Below are 20,298 nucleotides of genomic sequence, written 5' to 3' on the forward strand. Positions count from 1 at the left end.
CTGCTTGGTGGGTCAGAATTGGGCTCTAGAACTGGGTAGCTGGGGTTCCAACCTTATCTCAGCCACACCCTTGCTGTGCAGCCTAGAGCACATTGCATAACCTCTCTGTGCTGTAGTCTCTTCCTCCACAGAATGATAATCCTGGGGTTGCTGAGAGGAGGCAGTGAGTTTCCACCTGCCCCACAGCAAGTGCTCAGGCAACGGTCATGTGATAAGAGGTCTGTCACCCTCGTCCTTCTGGCTTCCGTATGTGGGGGTCTCTCCCACCTTCTGTGTTTGAGATACACAGAGCCCAGACCCATGCATTCTAACTGCTGTCTGCCCTCCAGCCAGGAAGGGGTTGGCGGTCAAGGTGACCGACGGGTGAGGGGGACCCGGGCTACCAGCGCAGCGAGAGGACCTGTGGTTGCTCGTCTCGAAGCTGCCCAAGCCCTCTTAAATACTCCTGGTGTTGAATCAGTTGTCTGGGCAGCATCAGTAAGTGATGTCTCAGCAGAAATACCTGTGTTTCTTATTTAGGAGGCTGTCGGAGGGGAGAGATTCTAATAAAAGGCTTCCCCGGTGACTCAAGGTCTCCTTCAGCCCGTATGCCTGACACTCTCCCTGGGCCTTTCTCCCCACGGCCACCTGGACGCCTTCTATTTGCTTGGATTCAGCTTCTCTCTCGCTTTTTCCCCATCTGCTGGCGCCTTCCCACCCCAGCTGAGAGCTTCTATTTTTGGGAGTTTTCGTGGATAATTTAGTGGGCGGAAGCTCCCCACCCACCCCCCTCGGAGCATCCCTTAAAAAAAAAAGGGAGAGTGCTCGAGAGAAGTGAAAAACAGTGGGTGGTTCAGTTCAAAAGGACAAAATATTTCTTGCCCTGGCACTGGGAGAGGAAAGAAATTGTCTGAGGAACCAAGAGCAGCTAAACTAAGAAGCTGAAAGCTGCAGCCCATAAGGGCAAATTAGGTGACTCAGCTGCGGCTCCCCCGGCTCCACTCCTTGTAGTATTAATGTGCTTTAAAAGGGAAAAATGCTTAACTGTGACAAAGAGTGGGCTCTATAAAACTGTGCTGAGTGCCAGCTCTGTCGAGTTCCAAAAGGCGTCCCCCTCTCAGCAGCGCAGGGCACCTGCGCAGACCGGGCCCGCCTCCGAGGCCTGAGCCTGGGTGGGACGGAGTCTAAAATTATCCCCGATAATGAGTCTGGCAGAGGAGGGCCCAGCGTGCCCATTTCCTGCCTCCCTGCTGGCCTCTGAGACCTCAGCTTCCAGGGAGGCCTCTGGGAGGCAGGGGCGGTGGTGCCAAGAACACAGGCGTTCTGGCCAAACAGAGTCGGGTTCTGATCTGGACTGGCTGTGTGGACATCAGAGCCTCGGTTTGCTCATCTGTAAACAGGGCTTCCAGCGTCAAGCTCAGTGGGAGTGTGAAACAGGCTAGATGTTGCATAGAAGATGCATTAGGCCCTGGATGCAGTTGTGTTTAATAAAGGGAAGTCTGGAGGCAAGGGGCTTCCCTGATAGCTCAGTTGCTAGAGAATCAGCCTGCAATGCTGGAGACCCGGGTTTGATCCCTGGGTTGGGAAGATCCCCTGGAGAAGAGAAAGGCTACCCACTCCAGTATTCTGGCCTGGAGAATTCCATGGACTGTATATAGTCCATGGGGTCTCAAAGAGTCAGAAAGGACTGTGTGACTTTCACTTCACTTTCAGTGGAGGCAGAGGCCGTGGACAGCAGGGTCAGTCATCCCGCCTTATTGACTACTCAGTCCTTGAGTGTAGGAAAGCATAAGAAAACCTACACACACACACATCCATATATATACACAGTATATGTATACAGACATACATTATATACATTTTAAGCGTTTATTATATACTTTAATGTTCTTAGCATCACATCCTGACATCAATCCTGAGGAAGGCGCTCATAGTGTTCCCATTTTACAGACTGGGTAAGTGAGCCTGTGGCAGAGCCAAGCCTCTGATTCTAGAGCCTGTACTTTATGCTGCCGCTCAGGTTGCCTAAGCGCTCCCCGCCCTGTAGGACTTTCTGCAGGGATGGAGCTCTTCTCTTCTGCTCTGTATAACCCAGTAGCCACCAGTCACAGGTGGCTTTCTGAGTGCTGGAGATGTGGCTTCTGCATCAAAGAACTTTTAGCTCTCTATTTCATTATTAATTAAATTTTAAGGGCCACATGTGGCTAGTGGCGACGCTAGCAGACAGCGCTGGGCTCACTCCTCCCAGTGTCTGCGTTACTCTGCAGGGGACCCAGGTGCAGGCATTTACTGAGGACCCCAGCAGAGCTGGGTTGCTCTTCAGAGGCTGCATGCGGAGGCTGTCTGCAGTGAGGACGGCTTACAGCCTTACCCCAGAGGCCTGGGCCCATGAAAGGAAGGTGAGGCGGAGGTTCGTTCACGGTCAGGATGATCCACTTGTCTCAGCATGCCCCAAAATTTCCCGGCTTTAAAACTCAAAGTCCTGCAGCCCAGGAACCACCTTGACCCTAGGCAAACCGGGGCAGGTGGTCACCCTATTCCTGCCCCCAGATAATTGGGTGCCGGGACCTCAGAGGATGGGTCTTCCTCAGTAGGGTTCCCTGAAAAGAATCTCTTCCCTGACCTGCCTGACTGCCCTGCAGTGTCTGCCGGGGAAACCAGCAGGCAAGTCATCTGCCTTCTCTGAGCCTCAGTTTCCCTTGCAGAAAGTGGGGGAGAAGGCTCCCCTACTGGGAGGCTGGCTGCAAGGAGTTCGAGGCAAGGTTGCATGGTAGGTGGGCAGATACAGCTGCTTTTTGCGGGGGGGGGGGAACGGTGTTAGTTAAGCTGGAGGCCACCCTGCCTGAAGCAGGCTTTGAAGTGAGCTGGGTGGGAGTGGGGGTCTTTGTGGGACTTCGTCTCCAGCAGGGGTGGTCATGTCCGAGAGCCCAGCGAGGCTCCATTGGGTCAAGGCGTGGAACACAGTGTGGTCCCACCAATGGAGCCAGCTCCTCTCAACGTCCCTTCGAGGTCTGTAAGAAAGTGGGGAGGCGCTGATGAGTCATCACCAGGCTGGGTGCTACCCGCAGTTTTATCAGTGCCCACAACAGGGTCTGAAATGGCCATTTGCAAAGTCGGCTTTATCTGGGGAGCCCCCAATTTCCCACCCTGCGCACAGGTGGAGAGGGAAAACCAGGCTGAGTTCAGAAAGAGCATTCTGACAGCAGCACCTCCCCCACCCCTCCTCCCTTCCGGGGTCCGTGGCCTGTTGAGGGGGCCACGCGTGGCATCCCGCGGACCATCCTCTGGAGGCTGTGCAGAGTTCATGACATCCCTTCCCTTTATTTTCCTGTTTTTTCAGAGCATGTGTAAACACATGGGTTGCCTGGTTTCGGAGTCTCTTTGGCCATTTCATTATTGCTGGAGCCTCTGAGCATCACTGGAAACCTTGGGTTTTCTAAATGAATCTAAAAATAGACCTCTTTGAAAAAAAAATCTTGGAGAGTTGACACAGGCACCGTTATTTATTTCTTTTCCCTCCTCCCCTCCCCCCCGACTCTTCCCACACCTCCCTCTTCCTCCCCATCAGTCCTGAGCACAGAAATGCTGGGCAGCCGGGTGTCCCCAGGGACAGGGAAGGGCCCCCTAGGCAGTGTCCAGGGGCCCTGGGCCCCCTGAGATGTCCGTGTGAGCCCTGGGCGACTTGCTCTGAGAGACGCCCGCTTGGAAGACGGGGGTCGCGGGTCTGGGGGCGCTTGGGAGCCTTGGGCAGGGTTTATGCAAGGCTGCAGCGGGCGAGGGAGGCGGTGGCCGGGCGATCCTTGCGAACGGCCGCCTGGAGCTCGGGCAAGACCGACTTGGACACTCCCACGCCCCCACCCCCTTCCCCTCGCCGTCGCCCGCATCGCTCCGTCTCCCTGACTTTTCTCCGCGAACAATCAGGGACTTGTGCTGGCGGCCGAGGGAGCCACGGAGCTGGCTGGCTGCGGAGCGGGCGACGTCATGGATTCCTGAGTGTGAAGTTTGCAGGAAAGCCCTTAGTTTTGGAGATGGACGGGATCCAGCGGTTTCCATGGCGCTGGATAAACAGGAGGAAACAGTGAGGGAATCCCGTTATTTTACTGCATTGAAAGCCTATAAACACGGAGCGCGGGGAAGGAAGTCGCGTTCCCTCTCGAGTAAGCCCGAGCGCCGAGCCGCGCCGACTCCACCGCGCCGGGAGCCGGGAGCCGGGAGGCGGGCGGCGCGCAGCTCCCGGGCCGCTCGCGGGCGCCTCGGCCAGGGCAGCCCCCCGAGCATGCTTTAGAGAGGACGGCGCCCCCCTGGCTCCGGGTCTGCCCCCGCAGAGCCCTCTCAGCCCGCGCGCCGAGCCCCGGTCCGCTCCAGATGCAGAGAGAGGCTGCGCTGAGCCGGGGGCACTGCCAGCCCCTCCGCGCCATGGGGTCTGTGGACCAAGGTAACTGCCCCCGCCCCATCCGGCCGCTTCCTCCTCCCGCCTCTCGGCCCTTTCCCTTCTGCTTTGCCCGGCCGGCGCTTTCGGCTCCCGGCGGAGGGCGCGGGCAGGCCCGGGGACTCGGCTTTCCCAGGGCGCGCAGGTAGCGTGGCCGGGAGGACCGGCGCCCCCGGCCTGGCCAAGGAGGGCGTCGGGGGCGCCGACTTGCGACCACCTCGCGCGGGGGCAGCGAAGCGGCCCCGGGCGGGCTTCCTTCCCCGGGCCGGCCTGTCAGAAGGATGGTCCCTTCCGTGGGACACCCGGAGGGATTCTCGCTACTAACCGCGGGCTGCTTAACCATTTCCGCGCTGGGCTTTGGAGAGCAGATGTCATTCAGCGGTATTATCATCATTATCATCATCATTTAGCTTTTTATTTTTTTCTTTAGGAGAACAGGCTTGGTACTTTGCTATCTAGTAATGAAGGCTTTACTTTTTAACAGAGCCGCAGATGCTCTGGGACATTTAAACAATTTTCTTTCCCGTTTTTTTTTTTTTCCTGATGTGCCTAGTGGATTCAGTTCTCCAGTTCCCCCTTTAAAGTGCAATGTACCATCAGTTTGTTTCGCGATCTGATTACACTCTCCTTTCCGTGTTTCTGTCTCTTTTTTCCCCTCCTCTTGGAGTTCGCCCTGGAATCATACTACTTAGATCTTACGGGAGGGGCTTAACCTATACGAATATGATATGAAAATGTCCCATCTGGTTTGGGATTGTTGAGGAGTTTCGGCTGTCCACTAACCAACTGGACTTGAAAAGTGGAAACTAGGCGATGGGATGTGTTTTTCGGAGGCCAGTCCCGCTAATAGTTGGGGGCATGGCCGAGAGGGCAGGGCTGCAAGAGTTAAATGAAATAAATATGCGTAGGAGGAGTTAGCCTCGTGTCATAAAATCAGAGTTGAATGTAGGTTTTGTGCTCTGCGTGGCTGATTAAAGTTCTGAGGGGGAAGAAATGACAATTTCTGTAAATAAACCTGAGGGGCTTTTTTTTTTTTTGAAAACCGGAGTGGGGCCAAACGCCTTGGGTTAGGTAAATGGTGTGCTTTGCCACAGCGGACCTCAATGACATATTTTTAGCTAAGTTGCACTTTTGAAAGCAAGACCCTGCCAGCACTCTGGACGTTTTCACTGGTACCAGTTTATCCAGTCATCGGCTGGTGGTCAAGCCTATGACATAATGACCAAAATCATTACTAATATCGCATCACCTGTAAAAGGGGTGCTTTGAGACAGGCGACAGATATATTAAGGACGGGAATGCGTTTTTACTGCCATGCCATGTGTACTGAAAGGCAGCGTTTGATGTTATGATGTGGGGGTAGGGGACAGACAAATGCCAAAATGAAGTCTATTTGGAAAAAGAGAGTTGGGAGGAGACTTCTGTTTTACAGTGTGATCTCACACGAGCCTCACCTTCTGTTGAGGCTGCTACGCCTCTGCTCCAGGTTTGTGAACTTGGTCCTCTCTCAAGGTTTGGAGGTGTGGGTATTTTGTGTGTGAACGTGCATTGCCTAACCTCCCCAGCACATGCTCGTGTGTCCAGGAACCGTAGAACGTGCGTGCTAGTGTGTGTCCACATGTGGGAGACAGGGCACCGCGTTGTTCCCGGCAAAGGACTCTTGGCATGCCAAAGCAACTGGGCACACGGGCTGCAGTTCCAGGCACCAGAGACAGCTGGCATGAGAGGCGCTTTGACTGTGCCACATCGGGGTCTCCTGAGGGAAACTCAGATGGCCCTTCACACTCGAACACCGCCAGGAACAGAGGGGCAGATCTCAGGGTGCATGCAGATGGGCGGGGTCATCAAACAGCAAATAGAACTATTTGTGTGGTAAGAAAACACTGAACTTGCTGGGCAGTTTTGGGCCGAGGCCCTGGGAAAAACTGAAGATCTGAGGGAGGTGTGTTCAGTTTTATCTGCAGTGGGATGATGGAAACTATTTCAGGAATAAACAAACTCAGGGTGAGCTCTGCTCACTCCCAGACCCAAATTCTCTGCCTTCTGCCTGGTTTAGAATTTCTGCTTCACTGCATTGCAGCTGTGTGATCTTGGGTGAGTGACTTAAACTCTATGGGCCTCAGTCTCCACATCTGTAAAATGGAGCCAATAATATTGTCTCCCTTAAAGAAGGGTGTGAGAATCAGTGAGGTGGCACACGTAAAGCATCTAAAGTGCTGCTGTGCTTATAGTCAAGACTGGATAAATACCCTGTGATTCCTATTAAAATGCAAAACAGTAACTTATATTGATATAGAAACTGGATTTCATGGCAAAAATTCTTTGAAGAGTCGCAGTACCTTAAACCTCTCAAGAGACTTTGTAACTTCTTGGAGCCTCACAGTGACACAGGTTGGGCTAGGATTATGGCTTGCCAAGCCTCCATTTCCTCGTCTGTAAAAGGGAATAATGACAGTGATGACCTCACAGGGGAGTGATGAGCATCGTATGAAATCATGCCTATAAAACACTTACCTCTGTGTTTAACATGCACTGAACACACACTGGACGTTATTATTTTCTGACAGTTGAGGACGATGAGAACCAGCTTTGCCCAGGATCACAAAGCAAGTTTGTAGCACCAAGCCCAGCACGTGGCAAGCGCTCGTCACCTTCCACGGGGGTGAGAACGCGTTAGGAGCGCTGACTGGGGACGGCAGGGCTGAGGGTTTGACACGTGTGAAGTCGTTCATTGTCAGGGCCACTGTGCCCCGAAAGTGCTGGAGGAGGGAGTGGAGGCTGGGACTCAGACCTAGGCTCCTGACCACGTGCTCTGCTGTCTCTGGAACTTCTTACTGTTATTATCATTTGGTATCGCACCGTTCGACGGATGAGGACTGAGGAAGGCCAGACCCTCTTCCTGGTCTCTTTTGCCAACGTTATGTTGGCCCTTGCCATACCCTGGAAGAGAAAGAAGTCTGTGTGAGGGGGCTGGTGTGGAAGGGACAAGCATCCTTGTTGGAGACGGGGAAACTGAGGCAGACTCTGATTTGTCCCGAGTGGAGGGTGAGTCAGCAAGAGTGCCTTGCTTTGCCTCAGGAGCACCATCTTTCCACTTCCACTGGAGGACTAAAAGTCCCCGGACGGCCAGGGGGCCATAAAGCCAGTACTGCTTTCTTCCCACACAAAACCCAGACCCGCTCCAAGAGCCCCCTGCTCCTGGCTGAGCCCCTCCCTGGCTTCCCAGTCCGCGACTCCTCCAGGAAGACTTCTGGGCTTTTCCTTTTCTTCCCAGAAGTTCAGAGAGAAGCACTCATTTCCCCACATGCTCCTGCCTTTATTAAGAACTTTTCTTAAGTCAGCTGAGGACAGGGCCAGGTCGTCCATTTCTGTGACTCTCTGTTCTATATCCAAGTCGTCAACAGCTTGGGATCTGAGTGAGAGGTTCAGACCTTGGCTCTGCCACTTGCTGGTTACATGACCTCCTGCAAGTGATTCACTCCCCCCTGCCTCAGTTCCCCCACATTTAGAAAAGTGTTAGTCTGGAGTGTAGGTTACTATATGTAGCAACTGAATATCAACCAATCAGAATGGCAGGAGCAGTGTCCCAGGAGACTCCCTTGCTGGACCAGACTTTAAGTCTTCATTTGCCAAATTGTAGGGAGGGTCTAAGATAGTGAAGGACAGGGGAGTCTGGTGTGCTGCAGTTCAGGGGATTGCAAAGAGTCAGACATGACTCAAGATAGAACAGCGACAAAAAGGGAGGGTCTCGGGCTTCCCTGGTGGCTCAGCAGTAAAGAATCCGCCCGCAGTGCAGGAGATGCGGGTTCAATTCCTGGGTCAGGAAGATCTCCTGGAGAAGGAAATGGCGACCTATTCCAGTATGCTTGCCTAGGCTATCCCATGGACAGAGGAGCCTGGCGGGCTACCGTCCACAGGTTGCAAAAAGAGTCGGACATGACTTAGCGACTAAACAACAAAAGCAAAAATAACAGGGAGGGTCTCAAGGCCGCAGAGCCCCTTGGAGGGAATGACAGCTGTCATTTACCACTCTGTGGGGAGTTCCAGTCTTTCAGTAAGCAGCATGGACCTCAAACCACTCAGTTAATAAGGGCTGCTATTGTTGTTGTGTAATGCATTAATTCACTATTTATAACCCCAAACCCAACCTGAAAAACAGCAACAGTTACCGAGTGCTTCCCAGGCGTGTCCCGCTGGCTGGCTCTCAGCACACACACGTGCGATCGAGTGTTCCGGCTCTTACCTCGAAGAAGCGCGCAGGTTCCTCTTTTTGCTCCTTTGCCAGATGAGGAGTTCGAGACTCTGACCCCCACACTGGGTGGGGCCCTCCTGTGCCCTCCCCAGCCCCCCCTGCCCTCTCCTATCCCCTGCTTCTCACACTGATGGTCGTTGTCCAGGCCATGTCTGCGTCCTCCTCCAGAACTGAATGCCAGGAGCCAGAAGCCACAGCTGTCTTGTTCACTCCGGGGCCCCAGTGCCTGGAACATGCCTGATGCTCAGCAGGTTCTCAGTGCGTTTTGTTCTGTGGAGGATGAATGAATGATGCACAGGAGGGTCGTTTGACCTGTTCAGGCCACGGAATTAAGACTTAAACGCCGAAGCACCGCACCGTCCTCTGGCTCACTCGTTCCGCCTCCTTTTGACCATGAAGTTGGTTTTGACTTGCGCGTTTTCCCACCAAGCACTGGTGACCTAAGCAGGCTTCCTTGGGGGTCATCCAATAGGCCCACGCTTTCAAGCTGTTGTCTGGAATGAGTCAGTTCCCAACAACAACAGCACCGAGACCGTGACAGCCGCCACCGCTTCCCGAGTGCCCCGTATCTGCCAGGCACCACCCCAGCGCTTCTCCGCGGGCCCCCGCGTTGGCCCCCAACCAGCCCTGTCTTGCACAGGGAGGGGTGACCACTGTGCCCAGGTCACATCGCTGGTGGCAAAGCTCTGAAGCAATCCCCTTGCACCACGTTGCTCCCCATTAGGCTGAACAGTCATCGCAAGGAGGGCATCTGTTTTCCCCACCAGACTATATATATTGTAGGGCCGAGCACGTAGCAGATATTATCTTAGTGGATTCTCCCCAGATAAGCTGACTGGCGGGAATTGAGTATGATCCTCCCATTTCAAGACGAGGAAACCAAGATGGGGCCTGCAAGGCGTTCAGAGGGCAGCGCCGATGCTGAAAGCTCTGCTTTTAAGGGTTGCCGGGCCCTGCCTCCGCTGCTTCCTGCAGCAGGGCCGCCCAGCCAGTCGGTGAGCTGGGCGGGCTCGCGGTGTGGCTCTCTCCTGCCTTCCACCTGCCTCTCCGGGCCGCTGAGGAGCTTCTGGCGGCCCCATCCCTGCCCTCTCCAGCTGGGACCTGCCAGGAGGGACCCGTTTCCTCACAGCCTCTCTCACTGGCCTCATCTCTGCCTCGCATTTCTTTGCCTTGAGCCGCCAGGGTGCCCGTGTCCGGCACCGCGGCTGCTGTGGGAGCAGGCCCCGGCTTCCCACCCACTCCTTGGCACCCTCCAGTCCTTCCCTCAGCCTTGGCCTGAGCCCGTCTTTCCACCCCGGGGTCCCTGCTTCCTTTTTTTCCCCCACATTTTTCTTCAAGGTCCAACTCATTCTCATCTCCTCTTAGAAGCCCCCTTGACCATTTAATTCATTTTCATCATTTCAAGCATCTCCGACGTACCAGTTCCCCTTCAACAGGCTGGGGGTAAAGTGAACAAGACAGAGGGTGTCTGTCCTCTCGAGCAGACCTCAGGGGAGCCACCCAGGAACCTCCAAGATAAATGTGGAACGGCGTTAAGTGCCAGAGGCCATAATAGGGGCACAGAGCCGCGAAGGACTCTGTTTGTAGGTGTGTGGTGCGTGGGCGTCTGAGTTTCCTGTGGCTCCATCGCAAATTACCACAAACCGGGTGGCTTGAAACAACAGAGATCTATTCTCTCACAGTCTCAGAGACTGAACGTGTGAAATCAAGGTGTCAGGGCCGTGTTCTCGCCGCAGGCGCTAGGGCACGACCCCTTCCTGTCTCTTTTAGCTCCCAGTGGTCCCCAGTGGTCCCCAGTGCTCCTCGGCTCCTAGCTGCGTGTCTCTGCTCTCCGTCTCTGACTGGACGTGGCCTTCTTCCTGTGTGTATGCGTGTCCTCTCCTCTTCTTACAAGGATGCCAGTCGTTGGATTTGAACCCTTAGCTCTGAGGACCTCATCTGGACTTGATCACATCTGCAAAGACCCTTTTGCCAAATAAGACCACAGCCACCCGTTCTTGAGGTTGGGACTTAAGCATATTTGGGGAGAGGATGTAATTCAACACACACTCGTGGGTCCCTTCCTCTCTAAAGGTGTCTTATCCATTGACCTCTGAACGGGGAGGGATCTGTCTCTACAGTATCTCAGGTGGAAAGAACAGTGAGCCCCAAGGCCCAGAGGAGAGAGCTGTGCTTGGGGTAGTCAAGGAGCAGCCAGCCCCGTGAGGCTGAAACAGAAAGGGAGGGAGGGGAAGTGTGATATGAATAGAAAGGTGGGGGAAGCAGGCCAGGGCAGGACCCAGCAGGATTTTGTGAGCAGTTTGAAGTTCATTCTCGTGGTAATGGGGAGGCCCTGGGGAAATCAGAAGTCACTGAGGGTGTGAGTCGCTGAGTCTTTTCAGAGAATCACGCTGACCATTAAGTGGGAAACCTCTCCCAGGTAATAGGGGATGCTTAGACTACAGGTGGCAGGCGACTGTAGTGGCCTGGGCTGGGATGACAGGGGTTGGGACCAGTGTGGGGAGCAGGGAGTGGGGAGGAGTTGGTGTTTCCCTGTTTGCAGAAACAGACAGGTTTTTGGTCCCCAAACTGTGCTCCCTTGAGTCCTGGGGCTGCGCAGGGGTGGTCCCTATCTTTGACCCTCAAGGGCATTTGCCATTAGTGTTGTGAATAATATGGACCACTTCCTGTGGGTCTCCTCTCTGCCCAGCCTGGATTCCCCACCGCAGCTCCTCCTTCCCTCTCTGCTCTCACTGGGACTCAGAAGGCTTCTCTCGGCATTTCATCTTGATCCAAAAACGTCCCTTAGCGCATCCACCCTGAGCTAATAACCCAGGAACCCTGTGACTCAGTAATGAGTATCAGACTGCTGTGGGACAAAACCACTTCCGTGGCGGCATGTGTGACTTCGAAAGTAGCATCACAACCTGCTCTGTGCCTTAGTTTCTTTAACTGAGCAGCGGGCTGACAGTAATTGTTATACATAGTGGAAGCTTGGAGTTTGCAGGTCAGGTGTGGGCGGCTGTCAGTGTATACACAGTGATCAGTGCCTGTTAGCTGCCATTTTCACTATTATTGTAGTGTTTCAAAGCCAAGTTGTTCATTTTCTTCAGCCTACTAACCTTCAAGGGCTTCCCTGGTGGGTCAGTGGGAAAGAATTGGCCTGCCAATGCCGGAGACTCGGGTAGGATCCTTGGATCAGGAAGATCCTCTGGAGAAAGAAATGGCAACCCACTCCAGTATTCTTCCCTGGGGAATCCTATGGGCAGAGGAGCCTGGTGGGCTTGAGTCCATGCAGTCGCAAAGAGTTAGACACAACTTAGCGACTAAACAACAACTAACCTACAAGAGTCCTTCCTGATTGGGATAAATCGACCTTCTTCTAAGCCTTTGGGGTCTCTTCTGGATGACCTGGTTCAGTCACTCAACCAGTGAGTTCAGAGGGGTTTGTGGAGGACTTATTACAAGGCACGGGCTGGGTGGTGTGGAGAATATCCAAGATATAGAAGGGGTACTCGTTTACATTTGCAAGTCAAATAAAGATTAAAAATAGTTCTTTTTTTTTTTGTAAAGTCACATAGAGGCACAATCATGTGTGCAACCATTTACACGCAAAGGAACTAGACGTTTTGATGAAGTCTACTGATTGTGTTGATAGAGGAGTTTAAGAGACAGAGGGCAAGAGCGGAGGCCATGTGGTCTTTTGGGAGGGGGCTGGGTGTGGTTGTGCTGGAGGGAGGCTGGTGGCTTCGAGATCCCTGAGGTCAGCTTGCTTGTCTGCATCCCTCTCTGACTTCATAGATTATGAACTCGACAGAGATGCTCGAGTCTGCAAGACTAGGGAGGGAGAGAGGATGGATATGGGAGCCCTGATCCTGGGGGTGCGGTCATCTGGGGAGATGGCCGGGTGGCAGAAGGGTGATGGTGGACAAAGGGAGATGGCAGACGGTTAAGAAATAGTTCTGGGGTTGGGCAAAGACTAACCAGTGTTCCATCCCCTAGCTAACTAGCCCTCTGCTGCCTGCCATTAAGGCTCTGATTCAGTGGAAGGCGAAGCTCCCCTGGCAGAGGGATGGTGACACCTCCTGCTTAATTAAAGGCAAGAACCACAGTTTAAGGGCTAGGTGAGTGTGCTGACCGTGCTCTCCTGTGAAATGTCAGTTCCATAAGGTGGAAGGGAATGTGCTACGGAAGCAAGGGATGAAGAGGACAGATGAAGCCAGGACAAAGTAGGTGAGCAGGGACCAGGGCGAAGGAGTCGAGGGCCTGGGGACCAGGGTCTGGTGCCCACATGCCCACAGGGGTGGACAGGGGCAGCGGGTGGGGCGGTGATGACCTGAGAGCAGAAGAATCACCTGGAAGAGGCGGCTTCTACTCGCCGCAGGTGACGGGGCCACCTGGGAATACAGGTCCGATGTGGCCTGGTCTTCCCATTTTGGGGAGCCATCGGACACTTGAAGTTTTAAATGAAAGCTCTTAATTAAAAAAAGAAAATGTTAGTTCAGACTTTAAAAAAAATTATGGGGCAGGCCAAACATAGTATGCCTGCAGGATGGGTTTGGCTAAGCTCCTGCAGGCCTGTGACCACCGCTGCTGTGCGAAGGGGTGTCTCCTTACAGTCCACACCTCCATTTGGGTTCCGGCTTTTCGTAGATCCCTGTTTCCCTGGAGCTTTAACCCTCTCTGCCTGCCTGGTGGTAGTGGGGCAGGGTGGTGGGGTGGCGCCAGTTTCGACAAACTGCCTTCAGCTTCAATCTTCTCCTGGAAATTGTCTTTCTTACAGCAGAGAAGTCCTGTCCAGGCTTTAAAAGATGATGTTGATCATAGATTGGAGTGAAAGTCAAGTTTGAAACTGTCTTGTGGTTCCCCCAAATCATGAGGAGCTCATCCCTGAAAACTGGCTTTGAGGGGAGGCAATGTGGAAGGGGACGCCAGGATACTCAGTGGTCGAAATATTTTAGAAATCGAAATTGATGCAAAGGGACTTTGTGGTTATGAATCTGCCTTCCACTGCAGGGGGCGTGGGTTTGATCCCTGGTCAGGGAACTAAGATTCCCACATGTTACAGGGCAAAATAGTAAATAAATAAATACCACAAAAATGGATCAAGAATTTACGATGAACCAAAAATAGAAGAAAAAAATTTAAATAAAGACAAGATCTTTATTATTCATTTTTCCTTTTACCTCAGGGTCTAGAATGGGTCCATACAGCACTAATACTGACCCTGTCTTTATTCCCAGTGTAATGGTTTGCCTAACATCGATTTTCTTTGTATTTATTTTTTAAAAAGTTTTGTGAAAATATAGTGTATTGGATTATTGAGGTTTTTGGTTCCCTTTTGAATTTTGCCTCACTTGCTTCTCTCTGGTTCCAGTCCTGGAGGAGTCAAATGCATCCATCTGTAAATTAAAATATTAGCACCTAGGGTGATACTCCTCGGATGTATTTAAATTGAGGGGAGGTCCTTTCTGAGATATGGGAGAGTTCCTACTTTTCTGATTAGACGCATTTCAGGGCCTACATTTTATAGTTAAGCTTCTATTACGATGGAGTCTTCGGGAAGGTGGGGTTTGGACTGAGAACGTGTGACTTAATTGTTACATGCTGCCATCAGGGCTGGCTATGTAGTCCGCAGGGCCCAGCATAAAAGATAATTCTCAGCCCCTGGTTCAAATATTATTAAGAATTTTAAGATGGTGATGGCAGGGTGTTAGACCTTGTGGTCCTCTGGGCTTGGGGCCCCGTACGACAGCACAGGCTGAACCCATGAAAATGACCTTGGCTGCTGCTCAGGTTAGCACTAAAGCCTCCTGGACTCTCAGCTGAAATGGGGCCTCAGGTACGAGCTGATTTACTGCCCCCATTTTACAGATGGAAGAACTGAGGCACAGAAAGGCCAGCTGACTTGCTTTAAAGTCACAGAGTGGTTCAGAGGAAGCACTTGGATTGGACCCTGGGCCCCCATTCTGTGATCTTCCTGATGGTACCACATGGCCACCCCAGCCTTGGCCAAACAGTGATGTCTCCATGCCTGTGGGTGCCATTGACCTCTAGGAAGTCCAGCTTGGAAGAGGAGGCAGCGACTGGATTCAAATCCATCAGTTTTGTTATAATGACCCCAGGAATCTATTTCCTATACCAGAGCATATTTTTTTACAAGTCATTTTTTTTTTCTTTTCCTTTTGAAAAAGAAAAAAAGCATGTACAGGCAGAATTTCCCTGAAGCCACTGAGTCAGATGAAATGTTATTTACATAAAAATAATTACAGGTGTCACAACCATGCTAGAGGCTGGGCCACCGGTTGTGCAAAACACCAGATTTCCGGACAAGTCCCATTAAACTGAGGCAACCAGGGACTCAGGTTCGCCTCTTGATGCCACTTCGTGTTCTGAGATATCTCTCAGTGTGAGTTCTGTTGGGCACTGTTCTTTCACCCCGTCACTGTGCCCTGGGAACACTTCAGGATCTGGGGCTACAGCTGGACTTGCCAGATTAAAATACAGAATGTCTGGTGAACTTTGAATTTCAGGCGAACGACGAATGCTTTTTTAGTTTCAGTATGTCCCATATGATCTCTGGGACCCAGACATACTTGAGCTGAAAAACAGAAGTGTTCATTGTTTGTCCAAAATTCAAATTTAACTGGGTGTCCCGTGTTTTTGTTCACCACATCTGACAGCCCTAGAGACAGCAGTCAATACAACAAACATTCTTGCTCTTGTGGGGCTTACAGTCAATTGAGAAGAGGCAGAAAAAGATGAGCAAACGTACTTATGAATAAAATACGCTGCCAAGATAAGGGCTTCGAGGAACACAAAGCCGAGTCGGGACAGAGGAGGCCAGGGGGTGCTATTTTTATTGGGATGATCGTGGATGTTCTCTCTGAGGAGCTGACATTTGAGCTGAGGAATGAACAAAGCAAGGAAGTGACATTTATCAGTGGAATAGTAGGTGCAAAGGCCCCGGGGTAGGGCCATGCTTGGCTTTTTCAAGGAACAGCTGGACGACTGAGGAGCGGGTGGCAGAAGGGAGTCAGAGCAGGGAACGTGGCTGGAGATGATGCCTAAAGGGAGCTGGCGTGGGGCAGCTCATCTAGGACCTTGTAGGTCAAGGCGCTTGTGTTTAACTCCCTGACGCCTATGGGAGCCTCCTACCTCGTCTTCTTACTTCCATGTTGGCCCTTACAGGGATCCCTTTCAAAATATCCCTTTGGCTGCTCCATGTCAGGGCCAGTGTGGAAGTGATGAGACCAGGGGGGATAGTCATCAGGGTGAGAGATGGCGTGAGCCAGGGTTGCCGGGGTTGGAGGCAGAACAGTGAAGCTGGTGAAACGCGATGGGATTTGGGGTTTCTTGGTTTGCTGAGGGTTTGCCTGTGGGTGTGAGCAGAGAGAAATAAAGGACTTGCTCGTTGGTTTTCGGTGGGAGAACATGATGAATATGAGGGTGGTATGAGCTGGGAACTGTGGGAGAGGAGCAGTTTCGGATGATAAGTAGGTGGGTTTGGACAGGTGCGCTCCAAGGCGCCTGCTGGGTGCCCAGATGCAGCTGTTGAATGGATGGTGCGACAGGATCGCTGCTTAGTCGCTCTGTCCTGTCCAACTCTGTGACCCTTTGGACTGCAACCCACCAGGCTCCTCTGTCCATGGGATTTCCCAGGCAAGAATACTGGAGCAGGTTGCCATTCCCTTCTCCAGGGGACCTTCCCAAACCAGGGATCAAACCCATATCTCCTGTGTCTCTTGCATTGCAGGTGGATTCTTTACCTGCTGAGCCATCGGGGGAGCCCAGGGAGAGGTGGAGACTGAGGCTAAAAATGAGCTTCATACCGGAAGGGGGAAAGGAGGGCAGAGCTACGTGTTGGGGGCAGGGGTGGTCCTTCCAGGGTCTGCTTGAAGGGGCCTCAGCACTCAGAGCCACCTGGGGTGGAGTGCGGTGGGGTGCGGTGGGGTGCGGTGGGGTGGGTGGGAGGGTCGGTATACTCTGAGTGTTTGTATTCACGTGCAATCAGATTATGCTGCCTATTTAAAGAGGTAGCCAGGAAGAGGAAAGAGAACTCAACGACGGACTAGAGGGTGAGGGTGCGCACGCCTTTGTGTGCTTCCACTGTCCCCTTCCTCACCACGGCCCACACTCCCATCATCTCTTGCCTGGATGGCTGCAGGAACCTCCTAATTGGTCTTCTTGCTGTAAACCTCATCACCTGCAGTTTCTTCTCCACCCAGACCCCAGAGCAACTGCTTAAAACCCCAAATATGATCTTGCCACGTACCTGCCTAAATGTACTTCAGTCATTTCTCATTGGTCTTAGGTCCGAAATTCTCCATGAAGGCCCCACTAACGCCCCAGCCTCACCTCACACCGTCTTCTGGTCCGTCCCCAAGCACCTGCCCCTCCGGTCTTTTCTGAGTTCCTCCAATGCTTCCTGCCTCAGGGCCTTTGCACATACTTTCCCAGCTGGCTGTTAGTTCTTCCCCTCACTCCTCGCTGGCTGCCTTCTGCTCAGCCTTCTGTTCTCAGCGTAAGTATCACCTCCCTACGGAAGCCTTTCCTGGATTCCGTGTTGACGTTGTCGTAGCTTCTGTCCCGCCGTCCTCTCTCCTTTCATGGCACTTGTCTCAGTTTGTAATTATACACTAGAGTCAGTGCTTTTGAGTGGAGCTGGAATCCTGGGCCAGGATCAGACGTGTGCTAGGATTTGCAGACCCTCAGCGGCCTCAGTAACCTCCCCTTGCACTTTTGTTGGGGAGCCTGCAGGAAAGCTCAAAGGCCAGGGCCTCCACAAGGTTAGCGGCGGGGCAGAGGGCAGGTTGACAGAGCTGCACTGTCAAGGCCTCCATCCCACCCCACACTCCTGGAGTGGCCTCTGAATGCATAAAGGTCATGCATTCTGCTCCTTGCTTCTAACAGCACAAATGATTTATTTTGGAATTGAAAATATGCCATCCCCCAACCCAAGCCCCAACCTTCAAAGTGGCCTTTAGAGAAGAAAACTCTCTCACTTCCCCGTGCTGTAGCAGAAACTCTGTCTGGGTCAGGACCTAGTCTGAACCCCTTCCCTTTAAGAGCTCTGATTTGGTGCAGATTCCGGATTCTAGAAACTTAAAAAATATTTCTACTGTTCAGAGGAACACCTGAGGTAATTAGAGTGCTATTTGCCATGTCCTGACCCTTTCTCACAAGGCAATTTCTCAAATGGAAGGTGATTTTACCTTTACTATCTCTTCTTATTATTGGCTATCTCACGAGGATGTCAGTTGGGGGTAAGAATTTAGATTCTTGCCCAAACAATGGGCTGGCCAGATTAGGTCTTAGAGAGGAGGGTCCTTAAAGACAAATATAAGGATCTTATATACACGAGGACAGTCAGACTCTTATCCATCCATCCATTCACCCATCCATCCGTCATCCAAACATCCACTCATCCATCCATTTATTTATCTATCTGCATATCCACACACCCGTTGTACATAAAGCTGTGACTGAATCAATCATGACTCCTGCCCGAGTGGATCTCATAGGCTAATGGGGATAAAATTCTCTGATTGGCCAAGCCTGGGTCATTTGTACACTCCTTTGCCAGGGTAGTATGGGACAACTGGGTTGATAATTTTACTAAAATTGCATCATCAAGAGTAGTTTCTCAAAGGAACACACTGGGGTGTTGTTACCAGAAGAAGCGGGAAATGACGCCAAGTAGGCAGAATCAACAGATGTCCACTAGATTAGAGGCATTTAATCATCATGGCTGGAGGGATGAAAAGGGACCAGTGAGGATGATGCTAGCCTCTCCTCATCTGTAGCACAAGGACGGGTTGTTTCCTTTGATTTTCCGTGGCCAAGTTTCAGGGTTTGGACTTTGAGTCCTGTCACAGGGACCCAGGAGCATCCATCTCTTCCTGGATCGTTGTGTTGTTGAGTGGCTCAGTCATGTCCGACTCTTTGCAACCCCATGGGCTGTAGTCAGCCAGATTCCTCTGTCAATGAGATTCTCCAGGCAAGAATACTGGAGTGGGTTGCCATTTCCTTCTCCAGGGGATCTTCCCCCCACCAGGGATCGAACTAATGTCTCCTGCATTGGCAGGTAGATTCTTTTGCCACCTGGGAGGCCCCTCCTTCTGGATACTTGGGCTATCAGTAGTCCTAGCCTGGGTCATCTCCTCTCCTCCACCTAAATTTATCAGCCACCCCTAGGATACTTGCTGGATACACCTGGAATGTGTATGTTTATGCCTAAGAAACAAACAAGAGGATTTTTTTTTTTTTTTTTACGTTCTGGCAACCAGAACGAGTTTCCCGAGACTGAAAATGCATGAGTCTTGATCCAGGCCCAGGACCCTGGAAGCGAGTTTGTGTCTAAACCAGTGATTCTTACCCCAGGCCACACACTGGAAGCATCTGGGGAGCTTTTACAAAATACTGATGCCCGAGTCTCAAACATTCTGATTGTAACTGGCCCCTCCTGGGGCCCAGCCTCTTGAATTTTTTTTTTAAACAGCTCTCCAGGTGAGGCTCACGTGTAACTTGGGTTAGGGGTCAGTGGTCTAAGTGCAATTTGGAAAACCCTATTCGTTGCCGTATCTCTTTACCAACAGGATGTAAACACGATGAGGTAGTAGAGACCTGGTCCTGCCGATGGCTGCATCCCTGGGATCTGTAGCAGTGCCTGGCACCTAGCAGGTGCCCAGTAAAGGTCTGGGCAATGCACAATGATTGACAGCTTCATAGGAATCGCTTAATGGAGCCGAGATGGCTCCCCCTGAAAGAGGGCATCTTCTCCACCCCTCTGGCATGTGGGGAAGGATCCGAGTCAGTCCCCGTTTCAGGTCAAGATGTGGCTCTCAGGGAACCCCCGAACCTCTCCCACCTCCTTTTCTAATCAAGTAATTCTCAACCCTGGCCGCCCTTTAGAGTCATCGGAGGTCATTAAAAAGAAAACACCTTCAGTGGGTCTGGGTTGGAACCTGGTGACAGGCATTTTTAAAAGCGCCTCAGCTGATGCCAGTGTGCTGTGAGGGTGGAGCCCGCTGGTCGACTCCTCTACTGCTGTGAGTCTGTTTTCTGACTTGAGCTAACTTGGTGCAAGCCCCCTGGAAGTGTTTTATGTGGGGGCGGGGGGATGTTTGGAGTCGGTTCTTATGCATTGTTCCCTAAGAGTACCTGTTCACAGCGTTCACCTTGGATGCTTGCTTAAAAATGCACATCTTCGAGCCTCTTCTCCAGACTTACGGACTCAGGCTCCAGTGCGAGGCCCGGGGATCTGCGTTTTGATCAAGCATCCGGGTGTACCCGTCCCCAGCCGCCCTCTCCACCTGCACTGCCCTCTGACCTGCTCTGCCACACTGAGCTGCTTCTGCCTCTTTTGGTTTTCGTTCCCACCTCCGAAGCACTCTTCCTCCAGGTCTGCCCAGCAGTCAGGTTCCTCCGAATGCCATCTTGCCGGAGCCACCCGCCGTCCCTCCCCCCCCCCCCCCGCCCCCGACCAATGAGGGGACCAAAGCCGCCCCAGCGCCCAGCCTTTCCCCTGCATCTCTGGTGAGGACCCTCCAGACAGCCCAGGGGGATGCTCTTTGTTCCGGAGTTTCTCTGGGTCCTGACTCTTCCCCCACCAGGACCTAAACGTCCCCGGGCGAGAGTGTCTGGTGCCTGCTGGTCC

At 52.5% G+C, this 20,298-nt stretch overlaps 1 protein-coding gene across 2 annotated transcripts in view; it reads left to right on the forward strand.

Moving 5' to 3' along the window:
* The first annotated feature begins 4,121 nt into the window (after window positions 1-4,121).
* The window catches only part of NFATC2 (nuclear factor of activated T cells 2), a 162,754-nt gene continuing 146,577 nt past the window's right edge, over window positions 4,122-20,298 (forward strand). For both annotated transcript variants that reach the window (XM_055393739.2, XM_055393745.2), the window contains exon 1: window positions 4,122-4,414. In XM_055393739.2, coding sequence (XP_055249714.1) covers window positions 4,345-4,414 — 70 coding nt within the window. In that variant the 5' untranslated portion in view covers window positions 4,122-4,344. The remainder of the gene's footprint in view (window positions 4,415-20,298) is intronic.

Source organism: Moschus berezovskii, chromosome 15 (genome assembly GCF_049115385.1).
Source record: "Moschus berezovskii isolate FMDL1 chromosome 15, NW_MosBer_1.0, whole genome shotgun sequence".
Lineage (NCBI taxonomy): Eukaryota > Metazoa > Chordata > Mammalia > Artiodactyla > Moschidae > Moschus > Moschus berezovskii.